This window comes from Manacus candei, unplaced genomic scaffold (genome assembly GCF_025592945.1).
Source record: "Manacus candei isolate 608988 ecotype Guabito, Panama unplaced genomic scaffold, ASM2559294v1 h1tg000023l, whole genome shotgun sequence".
In the NCBI taxonomy this organism is placed as follows: domain Eukaryota; kingdom Metazoa; phylum Chordata; class Aves; order Passeriformes; family Pipridae; genus Manacus; species Manacus candei.
This window is the reverse complement of record NW_026138071.1, coordinates 3,971,065-3,993,484: the sequence shown is the minus strand read 5'-3', so window position 1 is coordinate 3,993,484 and position 22,420 is coordinate 3,971,065. Positions and strand designations below refer to the sequence as shown.

The window sequence follows — 22,420 nt, the reverse complement described above, 5'->3', positions numbered from 1 at the left end:
ACACTGTGGGAAGAACAACTATTCACAGAAGGATTATGAGTACTAGGAGAGCTGGACGATTCAGACTCTGCTAATCAAAACTGCTTCCTATCTGAAGAATAGCAGCAGAGTTTGTGATTCACCTATTCCTGCAGCCAGGTTAGAGCTTTCTTATGTGATACCTTGAGTAAATCCATTTGAATGATGACAGTAGTGCAGTAAACACTTGTGGAGCAGAGGTAACACTGCCTGCTTGTTGTTTTGATTTACCTCTTTTTTTTTTTCCTCTTTCCCTCCCTGAACAGTATGGAGGGGGGAGGGCAGGCAGAGCTTTTCCTGCGTGGGAATAAAGGCCACATTTGCAGCTTTGCCTCAGGAGCTTGAAAAACCGTAAGTCAGGCCTCCAAAACTGCATTTGGTTTAGAAATAATGAACTTGATTTAGAAAATGAACTTGGAGTTCTCTTTCACAGTCTTTTTGTTTCCAAGCATTTTGAGTACTCTTGCTTCACATTTGCAAGCTTGCTTTCTTCAACAATGATGGCAGAAGTACTTTTTTCAATGAAAAGAAAGATATTCTTATGCATGCTGATTCCAGCACCTGGGGCATAGATTTTAAAATACTGTGGCATTTGGAGAGGAGTGGAGGCAGGACATGCAAACCACTCAACTTTAAGCCCCATTTCCGCTGGGTCACCATCCTTCACAGGAGGAATCTGAAGGATTGCAAAAGCTGAAGCATAAGGATCCCCTGTTGGTGGTCCCAGTGTCTGTCTTGGCAGCTTGCCAGGAGCCCAAGGGATGCACTTAATTTTCTTTATTCATTAGCATATTTTTAATCAAATCCATCAAACCACAATGTTTCCACATGTCTCTCCCATGGCAGATGAACAAAAATAGGTCAGTGCTCAAACACACCTTTAACACACTTGCTGTTCACTCCCCTTCTAGAACTGTAGTTGGAGGACAGCAAATGACTTGTCCTCTGCACCTGGTGAAAACTTGTGATGAAGACTTTGCTTCTCTCCTGAAAGAGGAAAGCACATGGAGTTTGTCCATGACACACACTGTTTTCCACCCGCTGCCCAGTCAGAGGGCAGGAAGAGCTGCACCTGAATCCTTTCCAACTTGAAGCTAAGTTTACAGCATTTGTTTAATAGTGAATAATCAAGCAGGTGCAATGTCCAGGGCTGAGTTCTCTGTCCCTAATGAAGTTCCAAGACTGCTTACACCTAGTTTAATAATAGGCTTTTTACATTCTTGTCACCTGTAACCTACCTTCATATACCTCATGCTGCCAACCCATCTCTAGCCAGGCAAGGAAAATGTTGCAGTGTTGAGATCATGTTCACACTTGCAGCTGAGACGTGTCTTGCCTTGTTTCTTATCTCTGAATTGTTCATAACAAGAGCTAAGTAAAAATTACTCTTCATGTTTTTTACATGAGCTTTCAAAGTTGGTTCTGGGTGGGGTGAATATTGCATCAACACCAAGTTAAAACTTATCTTTTGTTCTTCTTTTTTGGAAAGAAATGGGGATATAGATTCCAGGGAAACAGTCTTCCCCATAAGACAAAAATTGTGTAAAGTCTAAGGTGTTAGAGAGGTTTGGAGTATTTGAAATGCAAGTCTATGACAAAAGGATGTGTGCTTTACTTTTTCTTTCTTTCTTCCTAAAAAAAACAAACCCAAAACCCAGGACTTGGAGTTAAAAAAGTCGATGAAGACCTATCCTAAACTCAGAAATGGGAATGGACTTGCAGCCCGTTCCTAGCTGTGTAAAAGCTAGGGAAGTGAAAGGTGAAAAGCTCTGCAGCCCCACCTCTCCTGGTAACCCTTTCCTGCTGACAGCACCATCACCCCAGACAGGCTGCAGCAAGTGACGCACGCACAGAGCAACCCCTGCTTCCCTCTGCTGCTGCTGGCAGATTCTCCCTTTCTGTCGTCACAGGCTCCTTTGCGGTTCCTCTTGTTTTGGGAGATAATCCAAGGGGTGAGGGTAGGAAAGGTGTCTTAGCAAGACTTAATTTTGGCTTCCCAGATAAAGGAGCTAGGAATTTCCTGCTAGGAACCTTTTGCATGGGTTTTTGTGTTAGAAGCCCCAAACTATAGTATAATCTCTAAAGCCTGGAAGTCCATAGTGAGAAGATGAAATCTTCTCTGATGTGCACCAGGTGGTCTCTGCTAAACAACAAAACATCCGAGCCATGGGGATGGGAACCTGTTTACTCCTTCCTTGTTACATGCCTGTAATCGTTCACAGCGTCAGTCATGCCATGGGCAAATACTCTGCTTCTATCAATTTACTGTTCTATTTGTTCAGCTCTTCCACTTCTGCTGTAAGAACTGTCTTCATTGACAGCTGTCAATCACTTAGTTACTTTCAAGTCTTAATATATACACTTAATGGTTTGCCTTGACTAAATCCACCCTTACTTATCCCTGTATTCTTTCGTTGTTCTTTAACAGCTACTGTTAAACAAACGTCAGCCTTGCTACCAGAAAATAAGTTACAGCAGGAGTAATTTCGATACAGGCTTAATCCTGCCAGTTTGTGTCTTGTTGATTAGAGAGGGGAGAGAGTCACTTGGCAACTTTCTAGTGATCTCTCTGCTCTCTGTGATGCCTGCTCTGTGGGCAGACCTGGATCTGTACAGCACTTTTTGTGGCGTGGTTCGGACCCTCGGGGAGCTGCCTCTGCTGTTACTTTGTGGACTGCTAGCATGGCAGTGACAGTGATATTTTGGTCTGGGGGAAGCAGACTTAGAAAAGGTCTTGCTGTGCAGTGCAGCAATGCTAGTCCTGGCAGCCACTGCGAACTCCAGATCTTTGCCTTTCATAGTGATGCTTCCTGGGCCATGCTCTACCTCAAAATGGCAGCCACCAAAACCAAGAGGCTGCTCCTCTGCCTGAGCAAGCAACAGGCAACATAGCCTCTCAAATCTACCTTGCTTGGGGGCTGAGAATCCCTTGGGCTTCACAATTTAGGCTTTCTCTTGGCTTTCTTCCAGGAACACAGCGTGGGTCCGTTTTTGCAAGGGAAAGGCAGGGTGTTTGGCAGCACAGCAGTGTTTTGTATACACTACGCTCAGCACTCAAAAGGATAGTGCCGAACATGGGGAATTTCACATGGCTCAATTCCCTTCTGCCCCAGGCAATGTGGATGTCTCCTCTCCCAGCAGAGTGCACTTACCAGGGTATGCTTCATGCCAGGGAGGGGACTGCCTCTGTCCTCTTGAAGATGGTCTTGTGAATTGGGCAGTTCCAAATGTTTTGGCTAGCAGGGTGGGAAGAAGGTAGGTCTGGCTTGTGGCTCTCTGAACTGTTTATTTAAAGAGTTGTGGGTTCATGTTCCCTTTGGTCACGCTCTGACTCAGCTAGAGGCTTGGGGAGTGCTCCTGTCCCAGCATCACCCCATAGCCTGCTCCTTATGAGAAGACCTGATCTGCCTCTCATGCTCTCTGGGACTCCTGTCAGGCAGGGAAGAAGACTGAGCCCAGCTCTTCTTCATGAACCGTTGGACTACTGACTAAATTAAGGTATGAATAAAAATAGCCTACGCCCATATCCTCCACCCACCTTGAGCTCTTTTAGAAAAAGGGAAGAAAAATAATTATATTTATTGCTGCATTTTTGGACACCTGATCTGGAAGGTGGGCAGACTGAAAACACCTGCTGCACTGAGTCCTTAGGGAAGAAAGTCAGAGATGTTCATCTAGTCATTGTAAGGGACTGAAGTCCGAGATGGATGCTGCAGGATTTACAAGGCTCGGAGGCCTTTGGTTTGCCGCTAAAGCCAGTGACAAGCACCTGGGCATCTTGAATATATCGTCATGGCAGTCACTACCACATCAGATGCTCAGGGTTTCTTTGCATTTTGGCTATGACACAAGTAATTGTAACATAGAAAATCAATGAATGGGGGGAGGAATTCAACATCATTTAAAACCACACATTTTACAAATTTGAAGTTGCGCTAGCAGAAGATGAATAAGGCAAAGGAGTGTCTTCTGTCTCCTTGAGCTTTGTCCTGACCTGCATGCACAACATGGCTTGTACTGGGAGTGACAGGGAGTGGACATAAAACAAATGTTTCCCCAAAGTGAAATTTGTGCGACAGCCTTATTTCTCATGATATTTGTTCAAGTAGTTCATCATGCTGTGGTCAATTTACTTAGTTGCTATCCAGGAAATACACTTAATAGCATGCAATCATAGTGATGATATTAAACAAAATATTCCTTTCCATTGTGACTGCACACCATCGGCATCTTGAGTGCCCATTTTGTGGTAGGGGAAATGCCTCTGACCCAAGGAACACCTCAGAAAATGAAACAAGAGCCCTTAGAAAGGCAGTCTGAGCCATCATACCTAAGGTTCATTTTTTGCGTCATTATGAAGAGACTATCTTTAACACACCCACACAATATAGGGGTACTGTGATACCTGAATAACTGATTATCCTAAATTTTCCCTAACCCTGACATCTGGAAAAAGCTATGGCTGTACAAAATACTGTCTATTGCTAATTCTTTATACAGCCCTAGCACCTCTCACCCTGAAGGACCAGACCCCTCAAACTCTGGACCGTGACTACCTTCCCATTTCCCCTGAAAGACCACAGCAAATGAGGTCGTCTTTGGGAAGTCCAGCTGTCTGATAGCAGCTGCTGCCTTATGCTCCCCTAAAGGGAAAGTGGGGCCTGTTTTGGGGTGTGATGGGACCAACTGGCTGCAAGCTTTGCATTTTCTCTGTCTCAGTGCCCTTCGCTGTTCTTGTAGAGGTGGCTCTATAGAAGAATGTCCCAAGGGATGCAGCAGCCAAATACAGCCTCTGATGGAGTGAAAATTTGTGTACAATTCAGAGCAACTACCATTTTACAATAACCTCTAGTAAATAGGAATTGTGGAGAGTAAAACAACTAATTGGGTCTGCAGCAGTATGCTTTAGTACCAGTGTCAAAATTTGGCCAAGGAAATGAAGCTCACACCTTTCCATTGCACACAAATAAACCAATATTTCCAGGGGATCTTTCACAACCAGCATTGGTGGGGATTTATCATGCATAATGTCCAACCCTGAATGCACCTGGCTCCAGTATGGGATCCTTAGTGATTGTTTTTTGAGATTTGGGTGGGTTTTTTTAATATTCCATTTTCAGCTGGAAATTACTGATGTGACCAAAGTCCGATTCCTTTCAGCAGTTTCTCCCTTCCTCCCCCCACCTTTTCGCACTCCCTGAGGTCTGACCATCTGGAAATCCTCCTCCACCTCTTCATCATGTGTGAATTTCCACCTAGGGCTGAAAGTGTCACTGTACTAAAGTGTGATGCATTAACACATTGAGGCAGAAAGCAGAGGGGAGTTGGGGATTATAACACTTCATGACCCACTCCGCAGTCGCTCTATGATTTAATCATCTTTATCAGCTTGTATTCTTTTCTTTGTATCCCATATTTTCCCTGTATCCTTTATTAAAAAATGTCCATAATTAAAAAGGACCCCAACCCTTTACACAAACAAGTAGAGTGCAGAATCTTGTATTGAGACTAGGATCAACTGAAAAAGGCAAATGTCTTAAGGAAAACAGGTCTCACTTCAGCAGGCTCGGGGACCTAGGTTGCTCTTTCACAATGAAGTTCATTAATTATCCATGTCTCCTATTGCAAACTTGGGGTTCTTCCTGCCGACTCCCATGCACATGATCTGAAAAACAGTAATTTTTATACATATATATACACAAAGTTTAAGCAGTGATAATGTTATCTTGTTCAGAAATTAAACCAAGTTCTGCAAACTATGTGCTATGTTGGTTTATTCCTTTGGTAGGGTGGACTGGAAAATTCACTAGTTTGGAAGTCAGCTGCCTAGCCTTCTTCTAACTAAATACTGAGGCTTATTATGCTTCAAATAAATATATATATATATTTTGTGGCTTGGTTGCTGTAATCATCTTGGATGTAATAATGTTACTAGCCTCAGGGCTATATTTATTAAGATTTTAATTTAAAATCTTTCTGTCCTTCAGCATTTAAACAGAGGAAAACCCCATCTGGAGTAGCCAAAAAAAAGTTCATCCTTTTCTTTTTCATGCGTTCCCCTCCCCTAGGCCCTCTCTCTCATCTTTTAAGCAAAAAAACCTAGAACAACGTGCTTTCCTGTTGTAGCTCTGCACCCTCCTAATGCTTCAGTACCTGTGCAGGTTTGGTAGACCCAATGTCTGCTGAACATGATCCATGTTCTTGCTGTCTCTGAACTGGTGGTTTGTTTTCTTATCCTTGTACCAGTATATTTCACAGTAATATTTCCACATAATTTGATTTATTTGTAATAATATTCTCAGTCAGGATCTCAACCTCAAAACAATAAACATTGTGGGGGCAAGACTTTTGCTCAGATATGGCAAAGGGCTGTGGAGAAGTTTCAGGGTTATTCCTTGTTAATAAACTGCCACACTTCTGAGGAGATCGTGGCAGGGAAATAACAGAACAAGAAGACCTGCTTGTAACCTGGAGAGTGAAAAGCTGTCACGGTGTAAGTGCTTTTTCGGGTGTTTTGGAAGACATGGCAGATATCAGACCCACGTCGTATAGTCTGCGATCCATTTTATTTTAATCCCACAACATATTCAAGTTATTCAAGTACCAACTTTTAACTGAGCAGGGCAGAGGGTGATTCAGAAATTTTTGTTAACAACCCTCCCATATGATTTAGTAGTACTGAAACATCAGCAACGGGTGGTAGCAGAGGACCTTGGTCATAGCTAATGCCTGAGAAGCAAAAGGCTGCAATGGCTAAATAGCACTGAGCAGACTGTGAATCATCTGGGCCAGCTCTCAGCTCCACTAACTGACAGTGCTACTGTTCTGCCCCAGTGGAAGATCCTCCTTGCTTGAATTAGGGGACTTTGGTGCCATTACAGGAGCCCCTTGCTCCTGGCCCTAGCAGTGAGTGCATCAGTCAACATATCACAATCATCTTTCAAATCTCACTCTGATGTTCTTGTGCAAACAGCCAAATGGAACAACAGTCTTGGTTTAATGTAATAAGATTCATGGAAACAAAATTGGGCGATTTAAGCATAAACAGATTGAAAATTACTTTTGATATACAGCACCAAGGCCATGCCGTTTGTGTCAAGCTCTGTGCAAGAGATAAATTCCTGTGTGCTGCTTTTCTTCATTTCAAAGCAACTTACAGAGGATTGAATGCTGTCATCCTCAACTTACTGCTAGTGAAAATGGGATGAAGAGGAAGAAATTCAGGCTTAAGCACAGGTCTTCTGGCTGCAGCTTGTCCCACAGGCAGTAAGTGTAGACACTTGTAGAAAAGAGAAGGTAGCTTATGTTCAGGTACTCATCAAGTGCTACTGACTGCTAATCATGAGATGACTCAAGCTTCTGTACTCCATTTCTCTCACAGCATTGTAAATGTACCAGCCATTTTTCTGCTTCTGACCTCCATTTAAAATCGGAAGGAAATCTCTCCATCTTTTCACCACTCCCTGATAATCACTACTTTTCTCAGAACAGCTGATTTTAACATTGTCCATCCTAATGTTCATTTTCTAGATCTAGTAGATAGATCAATCACAGGTGGATATACAGAAGAAATGCACCTCTGGACTTCTAAACACATTGCCTCAGTAAGTACTGTTCAAGTCACAAGAAGTCAAGTTTTAACTATTTTGTTTACCACTTAAATGCAGATTTATTTTTACCCACTTTGCTACTTTGCAAACCTTTTGGTGTGAACTTAAACAAACATGAAAATCATGTTCTTTAACAGTATGTTAAAAGTGCTTATATGTTAAAAGTGCTCACCACAAAGCAGACACTTCTTTGTTGGGCAACCAGCGCAGCTTTTTCATGTTCTCTCTGTGTCCTCACCCGCCCCAACCTATTTAGGTCAATACAAGCAACTTCAGAGGAAGTCACTGCCTGGTTATAAGGCTACAGCTTTGGACTGCAGAGGACAGACTGGGTGAGGAAAAGAAGAACACTTCTGGGCCGTCAACAAGCAGTGGATAGCTTTTGAATATCACATGGGGTATCCACCTAATGGTGTTTGGTCCCTTTGCTTTGGAAGTTGAAGCAGATCACTGAACTCAACCCCTTTGCCAAAGGGCACGCTGCTTTGTGTGGAGACCTGCCTGAGGCGAGGTACCTGACCCATTGCGTCCTGGCACGAGATTCACCTGCGCTTCATTCCCCACAGCGAGCCTGGGAGCTTGGCTGCAAACCTTCCCAGAGCATGGAGGGGTCATTGAAGATCAACCGGCCAACATGTTGCCCATGAAACAACACAAGGTAGCTGAGCTGAAGGGAGTGGGACAACAGCTGTGTTGAAGCAGGTGCAGTGGGAGCAGGAGGCTGAGGCTGTGAGTATATCCCTGCAACCCTGTCCTGCTGTCTTCCCCATGCCCCCATCCTGTCTGACACTTGTGCTGAGAGCTGGCATTCAATAGGTGCTCTTCAAAACTTGTTATGGGCTCTTTTACTTCTCTGACTCATCTTCCAGATTCTTGTAGTAGCTGCTTTAGATGAGGAGTTCCCAGTTTGGTCAGGTCCTTTGTTTCTGTCTGATAAACCCTCTTTTTCCAAGTGCTCTTCAGAGTAGGGCCCTTTTTTTTAGCGAGAGCAAATCTGTGTTAACAGACAGTTTTCAGTTAAAGAAGCATGGGCAGGAGCAAAGGAGCCAGATTAACCTCTTAGTGGTTTTTTTTCATGAGTTAGGTCTACCTCTGCCAGTTCAGAAAACATCTAAGTAATTTAGAATAGCATTTACCTATTTGATTTTCAATAGGACTTTCCTTTCTACAGAATTACGGTGCTTTTGAAACAGCCACTGTTTTTGTCACAGTCATTTAAGAAGTAATTTTGTGTAGTGAGGAATGAGCCTGATTACAGATACAAAATTTCATCTGAAGCTAAAGAATGTAATGAATACAAATTCCAGATAGAGCACAACGTTCCCAGCCTGCCCGGGTAACTGTGTCTCAGTTTCTCTATATTTCCTGAAAGATGACAATGGCCACCTTGTAAAAAGCTCTTTCAGATATGAGGCAGAAGTATACACTTCAAGGTCTAGCCTTGAAACTTCTGTGGGATAGCAATGCTCTTCTGAAGTGCCATTTAAAACAGATTGCGTTTCACTACGTGCAAAAATCCCCCATATAGATGCAGCTATATGAGCAAAAAAAAAAAGTGCTTTTGCCAGTATAGCCTATTTTATTTGGGAAACGCTTGCAGAAAAAGATGCTTGTGCTAGGAAAACTTGTATTTGCTGGTTATCAAAGGAGAAGCATTTCTAGTGCAAACCAGGCCTGTTATACGTGAAGCTTTTATTCAGTTCAGCCACCAGTACAGTAAAGAAAATCCTTCCTCAAAGGGATTAGTAGGGTTACCTAATAGATATTATTAATGGTTTAAGAGCATAAAAGGTGCTTTAGCAATAGGTAAGGGTCTAGATTCTTTGCTAATGTAAATTGTTTGTGGTCCCACTGAGGGCATCATGGAAACACAGAACAGTGAGGGAGCTGCCTTGTGCCATCACTGTCTGCTCAGTTTCCAGAGCTTCCCACCAACTCAGGAAGGTGCAGGGCTGCACTAACTGGCCTCTCCAAAAGTGTGACTTCTGCATCCACCAGAAAAATGTGCATAAGCAAATATCTAGGTTATAAAGGAAGAATTATAGCTAGGAAGACCCTGCTTGAGCAGGGAGGTTGGATCAGGTGACCCCACAGGTTGTCCTTTCCAACCTTACCCGCTCTGTGATTCTGTAGCAGTTTGATGTCTCTGAAACATGCCGATTCCCACTGGCTGAGGATCTTAGTGTATACTGTTTTCATTATACTAGTAGCTTTTTATAAGCATCAGATTCCAGTCATGAGACTTGATGATTCCACAGAAAATACCCTCCGACGCAGTACTTTCTCACAGCAGGGCTCCCTGGCTAATCGTGTGCTTGCCCGTCAAGCACAAATCCCAGCCATTTCCTTCCCAGTTTTCCCCTGCATTTAATGTATGGAAAAGCATGACCCTGAATCAGATGAATAGCAGCCGGTTTGAGAAGGTGTGTGTGAAAATGTATCCTCACGCAGATGAGCTCAGAACAAACAGAATAGAGGGGAGGAGGGGAAGAGAGCAGAGAGGGGGAGGATGAAGCTACCCTTTCCCTGATAGTTAAGCCACTATGCGTAAGCAACAAGTTTATGCCCAAGGGAAAGAACTGAAAGCTGAGGATATCTTAAAATTAACAGAGCTTTATGGCTCAATCAATAGGCCATGCTCCCTGAGCAAGATTAGAAATCAGATGGCACATTGCTTTCTGTTAACCCTGTTTGCTCTCCCTGAAGGCTCTTCTGCCTGAAAGCATCTGAGGTTTGATTAAGTTCTTCAGGAGGAAGCCAGAGAGAGTCCTGAATGCCTCCAGAATGCTGTGTTGGACACACTTTAAATAACAATAAAGGTTATTAGTGTATTAGTTTGCTAGTAATTGTGAAAGAAGATAAGTCTCCCCAATATTTGAATATGCAAAATGGCTCTGGCTAACCAAGAAGCGGGGGGGGGGGGGGGGGGGGGGGGGGGGGGGGGGGGGAAGCAAAAGCCAAAACATGCCACTGCAGTGAGTAACAGGGATGATTAAAAATCACCATATGTAAAAAAGAAAACCTCTACCTTGTTTTACTACTAGAAATACCTTCTCAGATTTGATATCCCCACTAAACCCATGATATTTTCCCTCTTTGGCATTTCATTCTCATTGGGGCAATGAAATAGTTGTTTCCAAAGGGAGAGGGACTGTGTTTGCACCTATTTCTTGTTTGACAGTGACCTCTACAAACCAGTCATCACTGCTCTGCCTGTTGTTTTCTTGTTAGCTCTTTGCTGTCAAATTAATTACTGTGAAGTACTAAGCTTGTTGCATTCACGTGCTCTTATTAGCTCACAGGATGTCAGAGTGATTGGATTTTTAGCATTATTTCTTTTTTTACATTCCAGGTTTTCCATTCAAAACCTGTTACTGACAGGGAGGAAATACTGTACCTAATTCTGATCTCCCACCAGGGTAGCTCCACTGATGCTGAGGATTTACAAAGCTGTATATGCAATTAGACTTTGTTTATATTAAACCCAACATGAACAATAAGATTGGGATTGCAATTGTGACTCTGAAGCACAGCATTAATTGTCTTTCTTTTTGCAGTACAGAACAAGAAAGAAAATATTTATGATGAGAACAGCACTTGTCCCTTCTATTATTAAGTCACAGTAATGAGCTGATTCTCCAGTTGACCCTCTTTGCGCTCCTGAGTTGCTTGTGTGACAACTAACAGTGCTCTCGCGTGTGCAGTCCAAGGAGATATGAGAAGTTTCATTCTTTTCTTCTACAAAATGAAATGAGGAGAAGGGACTTCTTTGCTGTTGTGCTTGAAATTTGTGTGTTCTGCATCCATCCCCTGAAAAACACCAATCTGGCTCGGTGACAAAGATGAGGGTCTTGAGAATTGCTTTCACTCTTGAAGGTAGATTTTTCCCTGCTAAAAAAAAAAAAAAAAAGGGGGGGGGGGAAGAAAAAAGAAAAGAAAAAAGTAAATGCGACTAGAACGGCTGGCGGCCCCGGGCCCGCCAGGGGCCGAGGGAGGCTCAGCCCAAGGTGCTCCTTCGCCCAGAGCAGAGCTCGGGCTCCAGCCTCCGCCTCTGCGGAACTCGACACCCGGCCGGGCCTGCCGAAACCTTCCCACCGCCCGGTCCTCCGCGCTTCGGCCCGGCCCCTGCCCGTGGTGCCGGCTGCCCCTTATCCCGCTTCCCTCCTATCCCGCTGCCCCCTTATCCTGCTGTCCCCTTATTCCATTGTCCCCTTATCCCGCTGCCCCGTCTCCCGCTGCCCCCTTGTCCCCTCTCCCGCCGTCCCCTCTCCCGCTCTATCCTGCCCCGCTGCCCCGCTCCCGGCACGGTGACCCCGCCCGGCCCCGCCGCCGCTGCCCCGCGCGGCCCAGAGGGGGCGCTCTCGGCCCAGCCTTCCCCGGCGGCGGCGGCGCGCGGGCCCCGCGCAGGTGAGGCGCGACCCCGCGGGGGCTGCGCGGCCCCGCCCCGGGGCACGGAGCGGGGCGGGGGGCGCGGATCGCCGACACACCTCGGTGCCGCGGCTGCCCGTGTGCAGCGGTCTTCTCTCCCCCGCCTCGGCCTCCCGTCCCTGGCCGCTCGCCCCCGGGCTGGGCTGCTGGGGGGAGCCGGGTGAGAATCTCTCCTGACCTCTGCGAGGGAGTGTCACAGCCACCTCCTTCACCTCGGAGCCCCCCGGGGCTGCCCTGGGAAGGAGCGGAGGAAAACCCGCTCCCCGGGCGCGGGCAGGGCCATCGCTCCCGGCGGCTCCTATCCACGGCTGCGGGAGCGCGGCTGTCCCGTTATTTCCTCTCCCGGCTCCCCCCGGCCGCCGCCCTGGCCTCCCCCGGCTGCCGCCCTGGCCTCCCCCCCCCGCCCCATCGCTGCCTCCGCCAGGCTCCGCGTCCCTCCTGCCCCACGGAAAATACACACAGTCCCCGGCACCCGCCCCGATTACCCGGCCCATTCAAACAAACAAACAGAAACCCGCCCCGTCGCAAAGCCAACCCGACGGTAAACTTTCTAATGACTTCTTCTTTCAAGTGCTTAAAAGGCAAGGAACACCGCGGGGGGTGGGGGGAAGAGGGGGGTATCCATCTCCCGGCCGGGGCGGGAGGGGGGCCGGAGCTGCCGCCGCTCGCGGTCCGTCTGTCCGTCAGTCCTGCCGGACGACGGGACAGGGACGCGAGCCGGTGTGCGGTGGGTGTGTTTGCAGGAACCGGGAGGGAGGGAGGGGACGGGGGGAGTTAAAGAAACAGCATAGTTAATATTTCCACATCAGGAAGTTACTGTAATAGCCCAGGGGGCAAAAGACTTAACTTAATCTCCTAAATAGTGAGGAACCCATGGCGTCTCTGTTATAGGTTGGAGTTCCCACGTGGTTTTAACTCCTGTATAAAAGTTTCAGTAGAAAGTGCCACAATGTCGTGATTTTGCAGGGGGAAAAATTAGAAGGAGAAGATCAGAGGAAGATAAGCGAGGAGCAAGCAGCTTCCCGGAGACCTTTCACTGCGGATCGGAGAGGGAACATCAGACGCGTTAAAAAAGAAAAACAAAAACAAAAACCAAAAATCCAAACAAAACAAAAAACCCCAAACAAAACAAAACACAGCGTTCAAGCCAGCACAAGGCGAGCGAAAGATCAAAAAGACGCAGAGAGGGAGACAGATTAACTGGAGCAGCAGCAGCAGCAACAACAAAAATCACACTTAAAATAATAATAACAATAATAATAATAAAACCCAAACCACCAACAAGGGAGATATTGTTTAAAAAGAGCGAGCGAGGGAGCGAGACGAAGAGCTGGTCTGACTGAGAGGATCCGTGCAGCTTCTCCTGGGATCGCCGGGATCGCGCCGCTTCCCCGCGCCGCGCAGCGTGCGGTGCCCTGCCCGCGGCGGGGGTCCCCGGGCGCCGCCGCCGCATCCGCGCCGGACTCCGGACCCTCCGCGCTGCTTTGAAAAATAAAAGCACCTCGCTAATAATAAGCGGGGCGGTGGGGGGAGAAGACTCGCAACAGTGGAGCTGCCAGCCGCGCACCCCCTCCCCGCCGCCCCCGACTCCCTCCCCAGCTATGCTCCGGGTCAACTTTGATGGCACGTTGAGAAGCAGCGGGCGCTGAAAGGGGACAACCGAGCGGCGCGGAGCCGACCTGCTCAGAGACCTGCACCCACGGATTGTCCTGCGGGGGCGGAGTGGGCGGGGGGGTACAAGTGGCATTTCTCCCCCCCCCTCCTTCCAGGCTATAAATTGGATTGTATATAAATCTGCTTCGTTTATCTCCCTGACCCCCCTCAATGACGCTGGACTAGAGAGCTCCTCTCCGCGGCCCGCCCGGACCTGCCGAAGCGAGCGATGGACCACGAGCGACTGCGCCCGGGGATGCCCCTCTGAAGCGACGCGGGGCACCGGGGCAGCGCGGCGCCGCCTCTCCCCTGCTCCCCGGATCCCCTTGCACCTCCGGCTCGCTCCCCGCTCCCCCTCCCTCCTCCCCGGGCTCCGCAGCCACCCCCTCACCTGCTGCCGTCCCCCTCCCCCGTGGAGCCGGGCTCTCCGTGCACGCCAAGCCTGCTGCCCCCCCCTCCCTCCCCAACTTCGCCCTCGGTGCCTGCGCGTGCAGCCTCCCCCCTCCGCCTCCCCGGCGGCACACGCCGCTTCCCGGGCGCCCCCTCCCTCCGCCGCGGCTCCCCCCCTGCGCGGAGCGGTTGCGGCCCCCCAGCTTGGCTGCCACCGCCCCCTCCGCGCCGCGGAGCGCTCGGAGCGGCGCTGCCTGCAGACGGGCTCCCTGCGGCGCTCCGGGGCGGCCCCCAGCTCGGCCCCCCGCTCCTCCGCCATGGACGGGGCGGCTCGCCGGGGGGTGCTGGCCGCGCTGCTGGCCTGCGGGCTGCTCCTGCTGGGCGCCGCGGCCACCCCGACCCCGCCGGCCCCCGCCGGCGGCTCCCCGCAGGACACATGCACCTCCTGCGGCTTCCGGCGGCCCGAGGAGCCGGGCAAGGTGGACGGGGATTTCCTGGAGGCGGTGAAGAGGCACATCCTGAGCCGGCTGCAGATGCGGGACCGGCCCAACATCACGCACGCCGTGCCCAAGGCGGCCATGGTCACGGCGCTGCGCAAGCTGCACGCCGGCAAGGTGCGGGAGGACGGCCGCGTGGAGATCCCCAGCCTGGACGGGCAGGCGAGCGCCGGGCCCCCGGCGCACGACCCGGTCTCCGAGATCATCAGCTTCGCCGAGACAGGTGGGCGCCGCCCGGCCGCGCGCCCCCGCCGCCCGCGTCCCCCTGCCCGACCCGCCGCGGCCCCTGCCCTGCCGCGCTCCCCGCCTGTCCTGCATCGCCCCGTCTGTCATTCCCCCTGCTCGACCCCTGTCAGTCCCCCTGCTTGACCCTTGTCAGTCCTCCCGCTCGCCCTGCCTGTCCTCCTGCCCACCTTCTCTTTCCGCCTGCCTGACCCCTGGCAGTTCCCCGACCGCCCTTGCCTGGACCCCTGCGTACCCTGCCTGTCCTCCTGCCTGTCGTCTTGCCTGCTACAGGCACCTGGCTGCCGAGCTCACCCGCTTGCCCTCCGCCTCATCCGCTCTCCCCTCTGCCCCGCACCATCCCGCCCTGACCCTGCCGGTGCCTTCCCGTCCTCCGTGCTTGTGTCCCCGTGCCCGGGATTCTCCCCGGGTTGTGCCCTGCAACTCTCCTCGCTTGTCCCTCCATCCCTCCGCAGCCTCCATGCCCCCGGCTCTCCTCCGGCAGTCCTTCCAGCTGCACAGGGGCTTGTCTCGGTCCCTGCGTGTCCCACTGTCCCTCCTCCACCTGTCCCACTCCATCTCTTGCATCCCTTGCCTCCTCTATCTGCCCTGCACGTTCATCTGCTTCACTGCCTGCATCTGTCTATTAAGGCTTGCATTTGCCGTCTCCCCTTTCTATTTATTTCTCATTTATTTAGCTTTTATTTGCAGTGTTGGCCTTGTCTGTTTGTCCACTGCGTGCAGGGTCCTACCAAGCGTATCTGTCTTCTCTCTGTCCGTCAGTCCATTTACTAACAGTGCCCTCCATCCCCTTGGTACCAGCCATCTCAATCCTGTCCAGCCATTGCAGTTATGTGTCACTGAATCCCTTCAGCATAGCTTTCCAGCAGTTTAACCACTGTCCCTGTGAACTTTGCACATCTGGCTGTAACACCATCACTCTGCAAATTACCTCTCTTCTATTTATCTGCCCATCTCTCCTTTCCTTCATCGCTCTGTCGCTCAGTTCATTTTTCTCTCTTTCTATCTTTCTGTGGCATCTATGTATCATTTGTCCACAAAATAAATCTCTTTCTATCCTGTATGCTGCCCACTCATCTTCTTTATCTACCCTCCCACTTACCAAAAGCATATACATTTACAGTATCTATGGGATCTGTTGCATTATACATATGCTTGTTATATTCACATACAAAATTTATGAGCGCACACAATCTCACACAACACAAGTGATGTGGATCGGTGCAGCAACACCGTACTGTTCTTTTTCTGTCACTGCCACCACAGTTTATGAAGAAGTTGTGTATTTACTAACACGCGAAAGGCTTTCTTAGCGTACATTTAGGGGGTTATTATTTTTTAATAGGCTGTTGTTGGGAGATCTGGGGTGGGCTTGTACTTCCATTTGGTATTCAGTCAATCGCTGTCTTTTGTAACACTTCCGAAATTGACTTTATGTAAAACGTAGACAAACACAGTGAAAATTTTTGTCACTGAACTATTACAAGGTACTGAATGGGCTCTGGAGACACATTTGAAAGGCATCTAGGGTAACAAATGAAGACAGCGACTACGCAAAAAATCCCATTCAGAGATTGACAAAAATGCTACAGATTCTTGGGAAAAGAAAAGGAAGAAAAATCTACATTTAGCTCTGTACAGAAGGAAGCAAAACAGATAAGGGCAGATGAGAAAATGCCTTTCCAGCAATAATTTTAAATAGCGATTGGGATGCTTTGATTCAGGGACCAGAATTACAGTCTCCGCCATAAAGGCCAGCTTGCACATTTATCACCTACGCCAAATTTAGTTAGGACTTGTAGTACAAAATTGCAGGAGGGCCACTGGTATTTCTGAAACATTTCATGCAGCAGGCTCTTCTGTTTACAAATAAGGGGTTATGTCAGACATTTGGTGACATTTGGTTTTCTGTGACAATTTCTCTCCTTTAATTCTGGTGTTACTGAAAAGCGAATTGAGAACAGCCAATAACAGCGTTACAGCGGGAACAACCGCTTCATTGCCTCTCTTCGTATGGGAGTTTATAATTTCGGGGAGAAAAGGCAGAGATTGAAATGATTAATAATAGCAGATATTCTACCAGACTTTAGTGGGGGTTAGCTTGATATGTTGGACAAGCCGGCACATTGCTGAAATATTTTCCCTTCTGTCTCGTGAATCCTTTCCTTTAAAACCACAGCGAGAATATGTGCAAATCGAAACAAAATCCCTGGTTTGGCATTGGTGTTTCGGTGATTATTGAAAGAGCTCTCCCCGTGAGAATTGGCAGGTAGCTGAAAGTTAAAACTATTCTCAAACTGACAAGATAGCAGAGTCCTAGTGCTGGTCTTTTGCAAGGTGCTGGTGTAGCATCTTTAAAGCTGGCTGGCTGGGAAAAAAAACATATTCTGGAGAGCTTTGAGAGATCTGACACATCCGACTACAGCCCGATGCTGAACATTGCTGTGGGAAGTCCCCTTTTCAATTAATTTTGACTGCAAATTGGGGCTATTTGATGCAGTGCATGCCTTCTGGCTGGCACAGCCCCGTTGCCATTCTCTTGATCTGCTGTGCTCCAGTGTTGTCCCTGAATCCAGAAAGGCACACAAGCTAATGTTTCCTTTTTGACTTAATCTTGCTGATCTCTCCTTATCTTGCAGACGATCTGGCCTCATCTAGAGTCCGCCTCTATTTCTTCATCTCGAATGAAGGGAACCAGAACTTGTTTGTCGTTCAAGCCAGCCTGTGGCTTTACTTGAAGCTGCTTCCATATGTCTTAGAGAAAGGCAGCAGGCGAAAAGTAAGAGTCAAAGTCTATTTCCAAGACCCGGACACTAGCAACAAGTGGAATGTGGTTGAAAAGAAAGTTGATCTCAAAAGAAGTGGTTGGCACACTTTTCCCATGACAGAGGCGATCCAGGCTCTGTTTGAGAGAGGAGAAAGGAGACTGAACTTGGATGTTCAATGTGAGGGCTGTGAAGAGTATTCAGTGCTGCCAATTTATGTGGACCCCGGGGAGGAATCCCACCGGCCTTTTTTAGTGGTGCAAGCCCGTCTCGCCGATAACAAACACAGGATCCGGAAAAGAGGCCTGGAGTGCGATGGCAGGACCAATCTATGTTGCAGGCAACAGTTTTACATTGACTTTAGACTCATTGGGTGGAATGACTGGATCATAGCACCATCAGGTTACTATGGGAATTACTGTGAAGGGAGCTGCCCGGCCTACTTGGCTGGTGTCCCGGGGTCGGCTTCCTCCTTTCACACCGCTGTCGTGAATCAGTACCGAATGCGGGGGCTGAACCCGGGCACCGTGAACTCCTGTTGCATTCCAACCAAACTTAGCACAATGTCAATGCTGTACTTTGATGATGAATACAACATTGTGAAAAGGGACGTTCCCAATATGATTGTGGAAGAATGTGGTTGTGCTTGATTTAAGGTGTGTTTTTGGGGGGGGAGAGAGAGAGAGAGGGGAGAGAGAGAGAGAAACATTCCCGTACAAGATGGTGTTGGAGGAAGTTTCACTGTGTATCCAGGCATCAGTGTTGGAAAGTCACTGTGGAAAAGTTTGACAAAAAAAAAAAAAAAAGAAAAAATAATCATTTCACTTTGGTGTCAGGACAGTGGCAGTTTGTGGATCATGGACACTTATATATTCTACCACTTATAAGTTAATGCTATGAAATATCTTAAAGACACACACACACACAAAATGTGGGCACGCACACAAAACACGCGCTCATACACACAGACACACACACAGACACAAACACACACACACACACACACACACACACACACAAGGCAGCTCGGAAAAGGGACATGAGCACAGAAAGTCAGTGACCAGTGACGACGGACCTAAATGCCTGCCAGTACGAGTGAACGGCTGAGCAGCTGTTTCCCCGCCTGCTGGCGAAGCCAGACCGAAATGAGCTCCCTTTGCTCAGGCAAAAGCACGGACTGTGAGAACACAATGTATTCTTGCACGCAGGTGTCGAAATGACCAAACTTAGAAAATTAAAAAAAAAAAAAAAAAAGAAAAAAAAGGAAAAAGTTGACTGTCACCTCTTAGGTCTAACAGGAAGCTGCAGGACACCTGCCTTGGGAGGCGATCACTTCCTCTTAAATTTATCTAAACATAAACATCACAGATACCCGCATCTTCCTACAGCACTTCCAGCAAGGAATTGTGTGGTTCCATCGGAGAGAGAAAAGGAGACAGACACGTAAGCAACTGCTGTATTTCTAACACCTGGCCGTTGCAGAGTCACAAGCTGGGCTGGCGTGATCCGATGCTTTCACTGCCCACTAGCAACCAGTGGCTGGCTACACCTGCAGTGTCTTGGAAAAGGGAATCAGTACCGTATCTGGACTATGTTGACTGTTGGCATCTCTCACTGTTTGAAGAACAAAAAGTCGAAGTTGCAATCTGTGTTCTTCAATGGGGGACTTGGCAAGGCTACGTCACATGGGGGATGAGCAAACAAGCAATCGCCACCACGGTTAAACCAATGAACCCTAAAGAGGAGTGACAGCGACAGAGTGGAGACGTTCTGAGAAATGCAGTGCATTTAATAACAGGCGAGGAACATTTTTACAAGTCTTAGAAAGGAGGAGAGAGGAGAGTGCTTTCAATTTCCTTACCAGGAGGTGTCAAGGATGGCCATAAAGATCAGAAAATAATGATACAGCATAGCACTTGCAAACTGCTTGAATGCACGTATAATAGCACTTGCAAATTTCAATGCCTTGAAAAGTGGTACTTGATAGTGCACTTATCTTTGCTCACTATCTAGGTAAACAGGTGCCGCATGAGCTATGCAATTTAAAGTGTTGACCCATACTAGACAAAACTGGACTTATGATATGACTTTTTTATATTTTTTTATACTTGAAATTAAATCTTTTGCTTCTTTTTTAAAGCGAATGATTGCTTTTAATGTTTGCACTGATTTAGTTGCATGATTAGTCAAAAAACTGCCATTTGAAAAAAAATGTTATTTTTATAGCAGCAAAAAATGAATACAGTTAAATGTATTATACATAAATTTTGGAACCAAAGAGGCCAACATATTAGTTATAATTTTTATGAGATGGCAAAGCCATCATATATCATGTAGTCGTACTGAGCAATCCCTCACGAGGCCTACCAATTGTTTCAGGGTACAAAATGGATTCTGTTTGTTCTATTCAGTGTCTTTTCTATACCATACGCACATGGAATGTAGAGTGAAAAAAAAAAGTGACTATTGTAGAATACATTACAATATGTGCATCCTTTAAATCCAATTTTTATGTTTATTTAATAAAGTTCCTTTTAGGTTCTGTTCCATAATAATTTAAACCAAACAATTTTCACTTAGATTTGCTGTTGAAGTATTTTACATTTGTGTACAGTTTAAATAAATAAAAAAGGTTGAAAACTGGATATGCTTTTTTTTGCCTTTTTTTTTTTTTTTTCAGTGTGTAACATCTGGAGGAACTTGCTTACTTTCAGCACTGACTAGGCTGCAGACGGTGAACTGTCGCATTAGACCGTAGTCGTATTAGTCATTGCAGAAAGCCTTGTCTGAGAGCTCAGCTGCGATCCTAAAAATGTTATACTCCAGTTTTATTGCTGTCTATACATGTAAGCATCTGCATCTTTCTATCTGCAGCAGCGCAGGGGCTCTGGGCGCAGGAACGGCACTGTTCCGCATACCTGCAGGTCATTTACTGCAAGTTCCTGGTTCACCTGCTGTGTAAGAATGTAACTTCTTCTCTGGGTCATTCCCTGACTGCTTAGAAGAAGTAAAAAAAATAATGTGGAAAGCACTTCCAGGAATAAAAGCTCGGTGCTAAGTTTGATTACCTTTTTTTTTTTTTTTTTCAAATTAGCTGGCCTCAAGGAGAGGTTGGTTTGTTGTTTTTTGTGTTTGTTTTTTTTTTATAGTATAATATATCCCTTTTGCTAACAAACCCCAAAAACATTGACAAATACTCATAGAAATTCTTGTCAGCTGCACATATATCCAGATATTGATTTAATTGATCTTCACAGATAAATTCTTCTTCCTGGAGACCTGAGCAAATGCCAGCTGAAGCTGACAGAAGGACTTCTGTTGACTTAGCAAATCTTAGCTCTGACCCTGAGACTCGAAAAGTGTTGAAGAAGCAAGATCATGCAACTAATGATGGGTTCTAGTTACGATTCACATTCAGGTGTAGCTCTGCCCAGCTCTCCCCAGAGCCAGGCACTGGGGTTAAACAGGAGACCTGGAAGAGCAATTTGCTGTGACTGTGTCAACAATCTGCTTCTCAGAACTTTGTCCTCCAGATCAAATTTTTTGAATATTTCATAGCTTTCTCACCACCTTGAGCTGCACATTGTCAAAGCCACAACTCACTGTTCCTGCTCTGTCTCTTAGCAGCCTTCTTTCTCCCTGGTCTTTGTTTCTTGAGTCGACCGTGCTACTGATGAGTACAATGAATTCCCCTTGAAATCAGTGTAAATACCCATCCTTTCAGTCTGAAGGCATGTTTGACCTAATATGACACCATCATTATGAATAAGACTGGGCTGCACTTTAAAAAATGGCATATATTAAGAAATCTTGCCCATTGAAATGCAAGGCCCTGGAGGCTGTGTCTGGTTAGGTTTCGTTCTTAATTGAAAGTGTTTGGTTTCTGGGGTCAAAGCCAAGCCCTTCTTTGGACACTGGGACTCCTGTGCTCTTCCAGGAGGAGAGGAGGGTGTCTCGGCGTGGGATTTGGACCTGCAGGGAACAGGAACTGCTGGCAGCCAGGATGCTTTGAGCTTGGGCAGGCCAGGAATGAGGGACAGGAATGGGCTGTGCTCTGCATCCCACTGCAAGCCCACAAGCAAGCTCAGGATCCTAAACTCTTTCATGGAGGCTGTCAGAAAGCACTCATTTCTTGGTAAAAGTCTTTCACAGCTTTTTTCCCCTGCCCCTGCCTTCTCTGCTCCCACATTTGTAGCCACAGTCATGATGTTTATGGGGCAGAAACAGAAACACAAGAGCATTGGATATCAGTATGGTGTGAAGGGCATCATCTGGGAGTGGGAACAGCTGGATCATAGTCCAGGTTGCCAGGTCCTTCTGTTTGGTGTGAGTCTCTAGAAATCAATCTGAACATGCATGGATATTTCTGCAGTGTGGAGTCACTCACTGCTCTGGGCATTCTGCAGTCAGTGAGGTGTTCTCGAGTCCTGGTGCTGACAGTAACCTGTCACACAGATTTCTAAGGCTAAAATGAAATAAAACACCTTTAATTTTGTGGGACCAATCTAAGACAGTTTGTGCTTGATTTTTCAGAGATCTAACAAAGCTACTGCTCTTGCCAGCTTTTTACAGGGGGGGTGCAGGAATCCCTCTTTTTGCATCTTCCACCTCCTGCATTTTTGAAATTAGGCAAAATGAAAAATGAGATGCCCAAACTTGATGGCTGCTTTTCAAATATTTTGGGTTTTATTTTCCCATCTGTCATTCCCATCCCTATAAAACTCAGCATCCGGTTTCACTGCCTTATGCCAGGTTAGGTACTGTACCTCAAAAACCAGCTGGCTCAGGTCCATATCCCACCCCCCCAAAGGAGACT

The 22,420-nt window shown here is 47.3% G+C and overlaps 1 protein-coding gene and 1 long non-coding RNA gene across 2 annotated transcripts; one reads left to right on the top strand and one right to left on the bottom strand.

Annotated features, from left to right (window-relative positions):
- Positions 1-10,900: 10,900 nt before the first annotated feature.
- Positions 10,901-12,592, bottom strand: LOC127470936 (uncharacterized). The gene is made up of 2 exons (XR_007904466.1): positions 12,116-12,592; positions 10,901-11,519 (listed from the first exon to the last, which is right to left on the bottom strand). It is a non-coding gene; the product is annotated as an uncharacterized LOC127470936 (long non-coding RNA).
- A 164-nt stretch (positions 12,593-12,756) lies between these two features.
- On the top strand, positions 12,757-18,835 carry INHBB (inhibin subunit beta B). Its single transcript, XM_051787031.1, has 3 exons — positions 12,757-12,787; positions 13,023-14,819; positions 17,479-18,835. The coding sequence occupies exons 2-3, from the start codon at positions 14,417-14,419 to the stop codon at positions 18,252-18,254; spliced, it is 1,179 nt and encodes a 392-aa protein (XP_051642991.1). The 5' UTR covers positions 12,757-12,787; positions 13,023-14,416; the 3' UTR covers positions 18,255-18,835.
- Positions 18,836-22,420: the final 3,585 nt, after the last annotated feature.

What these genes read in the sequence shown, in the direction of transcription:
- INHBB (XM_051787031.1), top strand. Translation starts at nt 14,417, where the DNA reads ATGGACGGGGCGGCTCGCCGGGGGGTGCTGGCCGCGCTGCTGGCCTGC. An exon ending in CATCAGCTTCGCCGAGACAG is followed by an intron (nt 14,820 to 17,478) that starts GTGGGCGCCGCC and finishes CTTATCTTGCAG; the next exon opens with ACGATCTGGCCTCATCTAGA.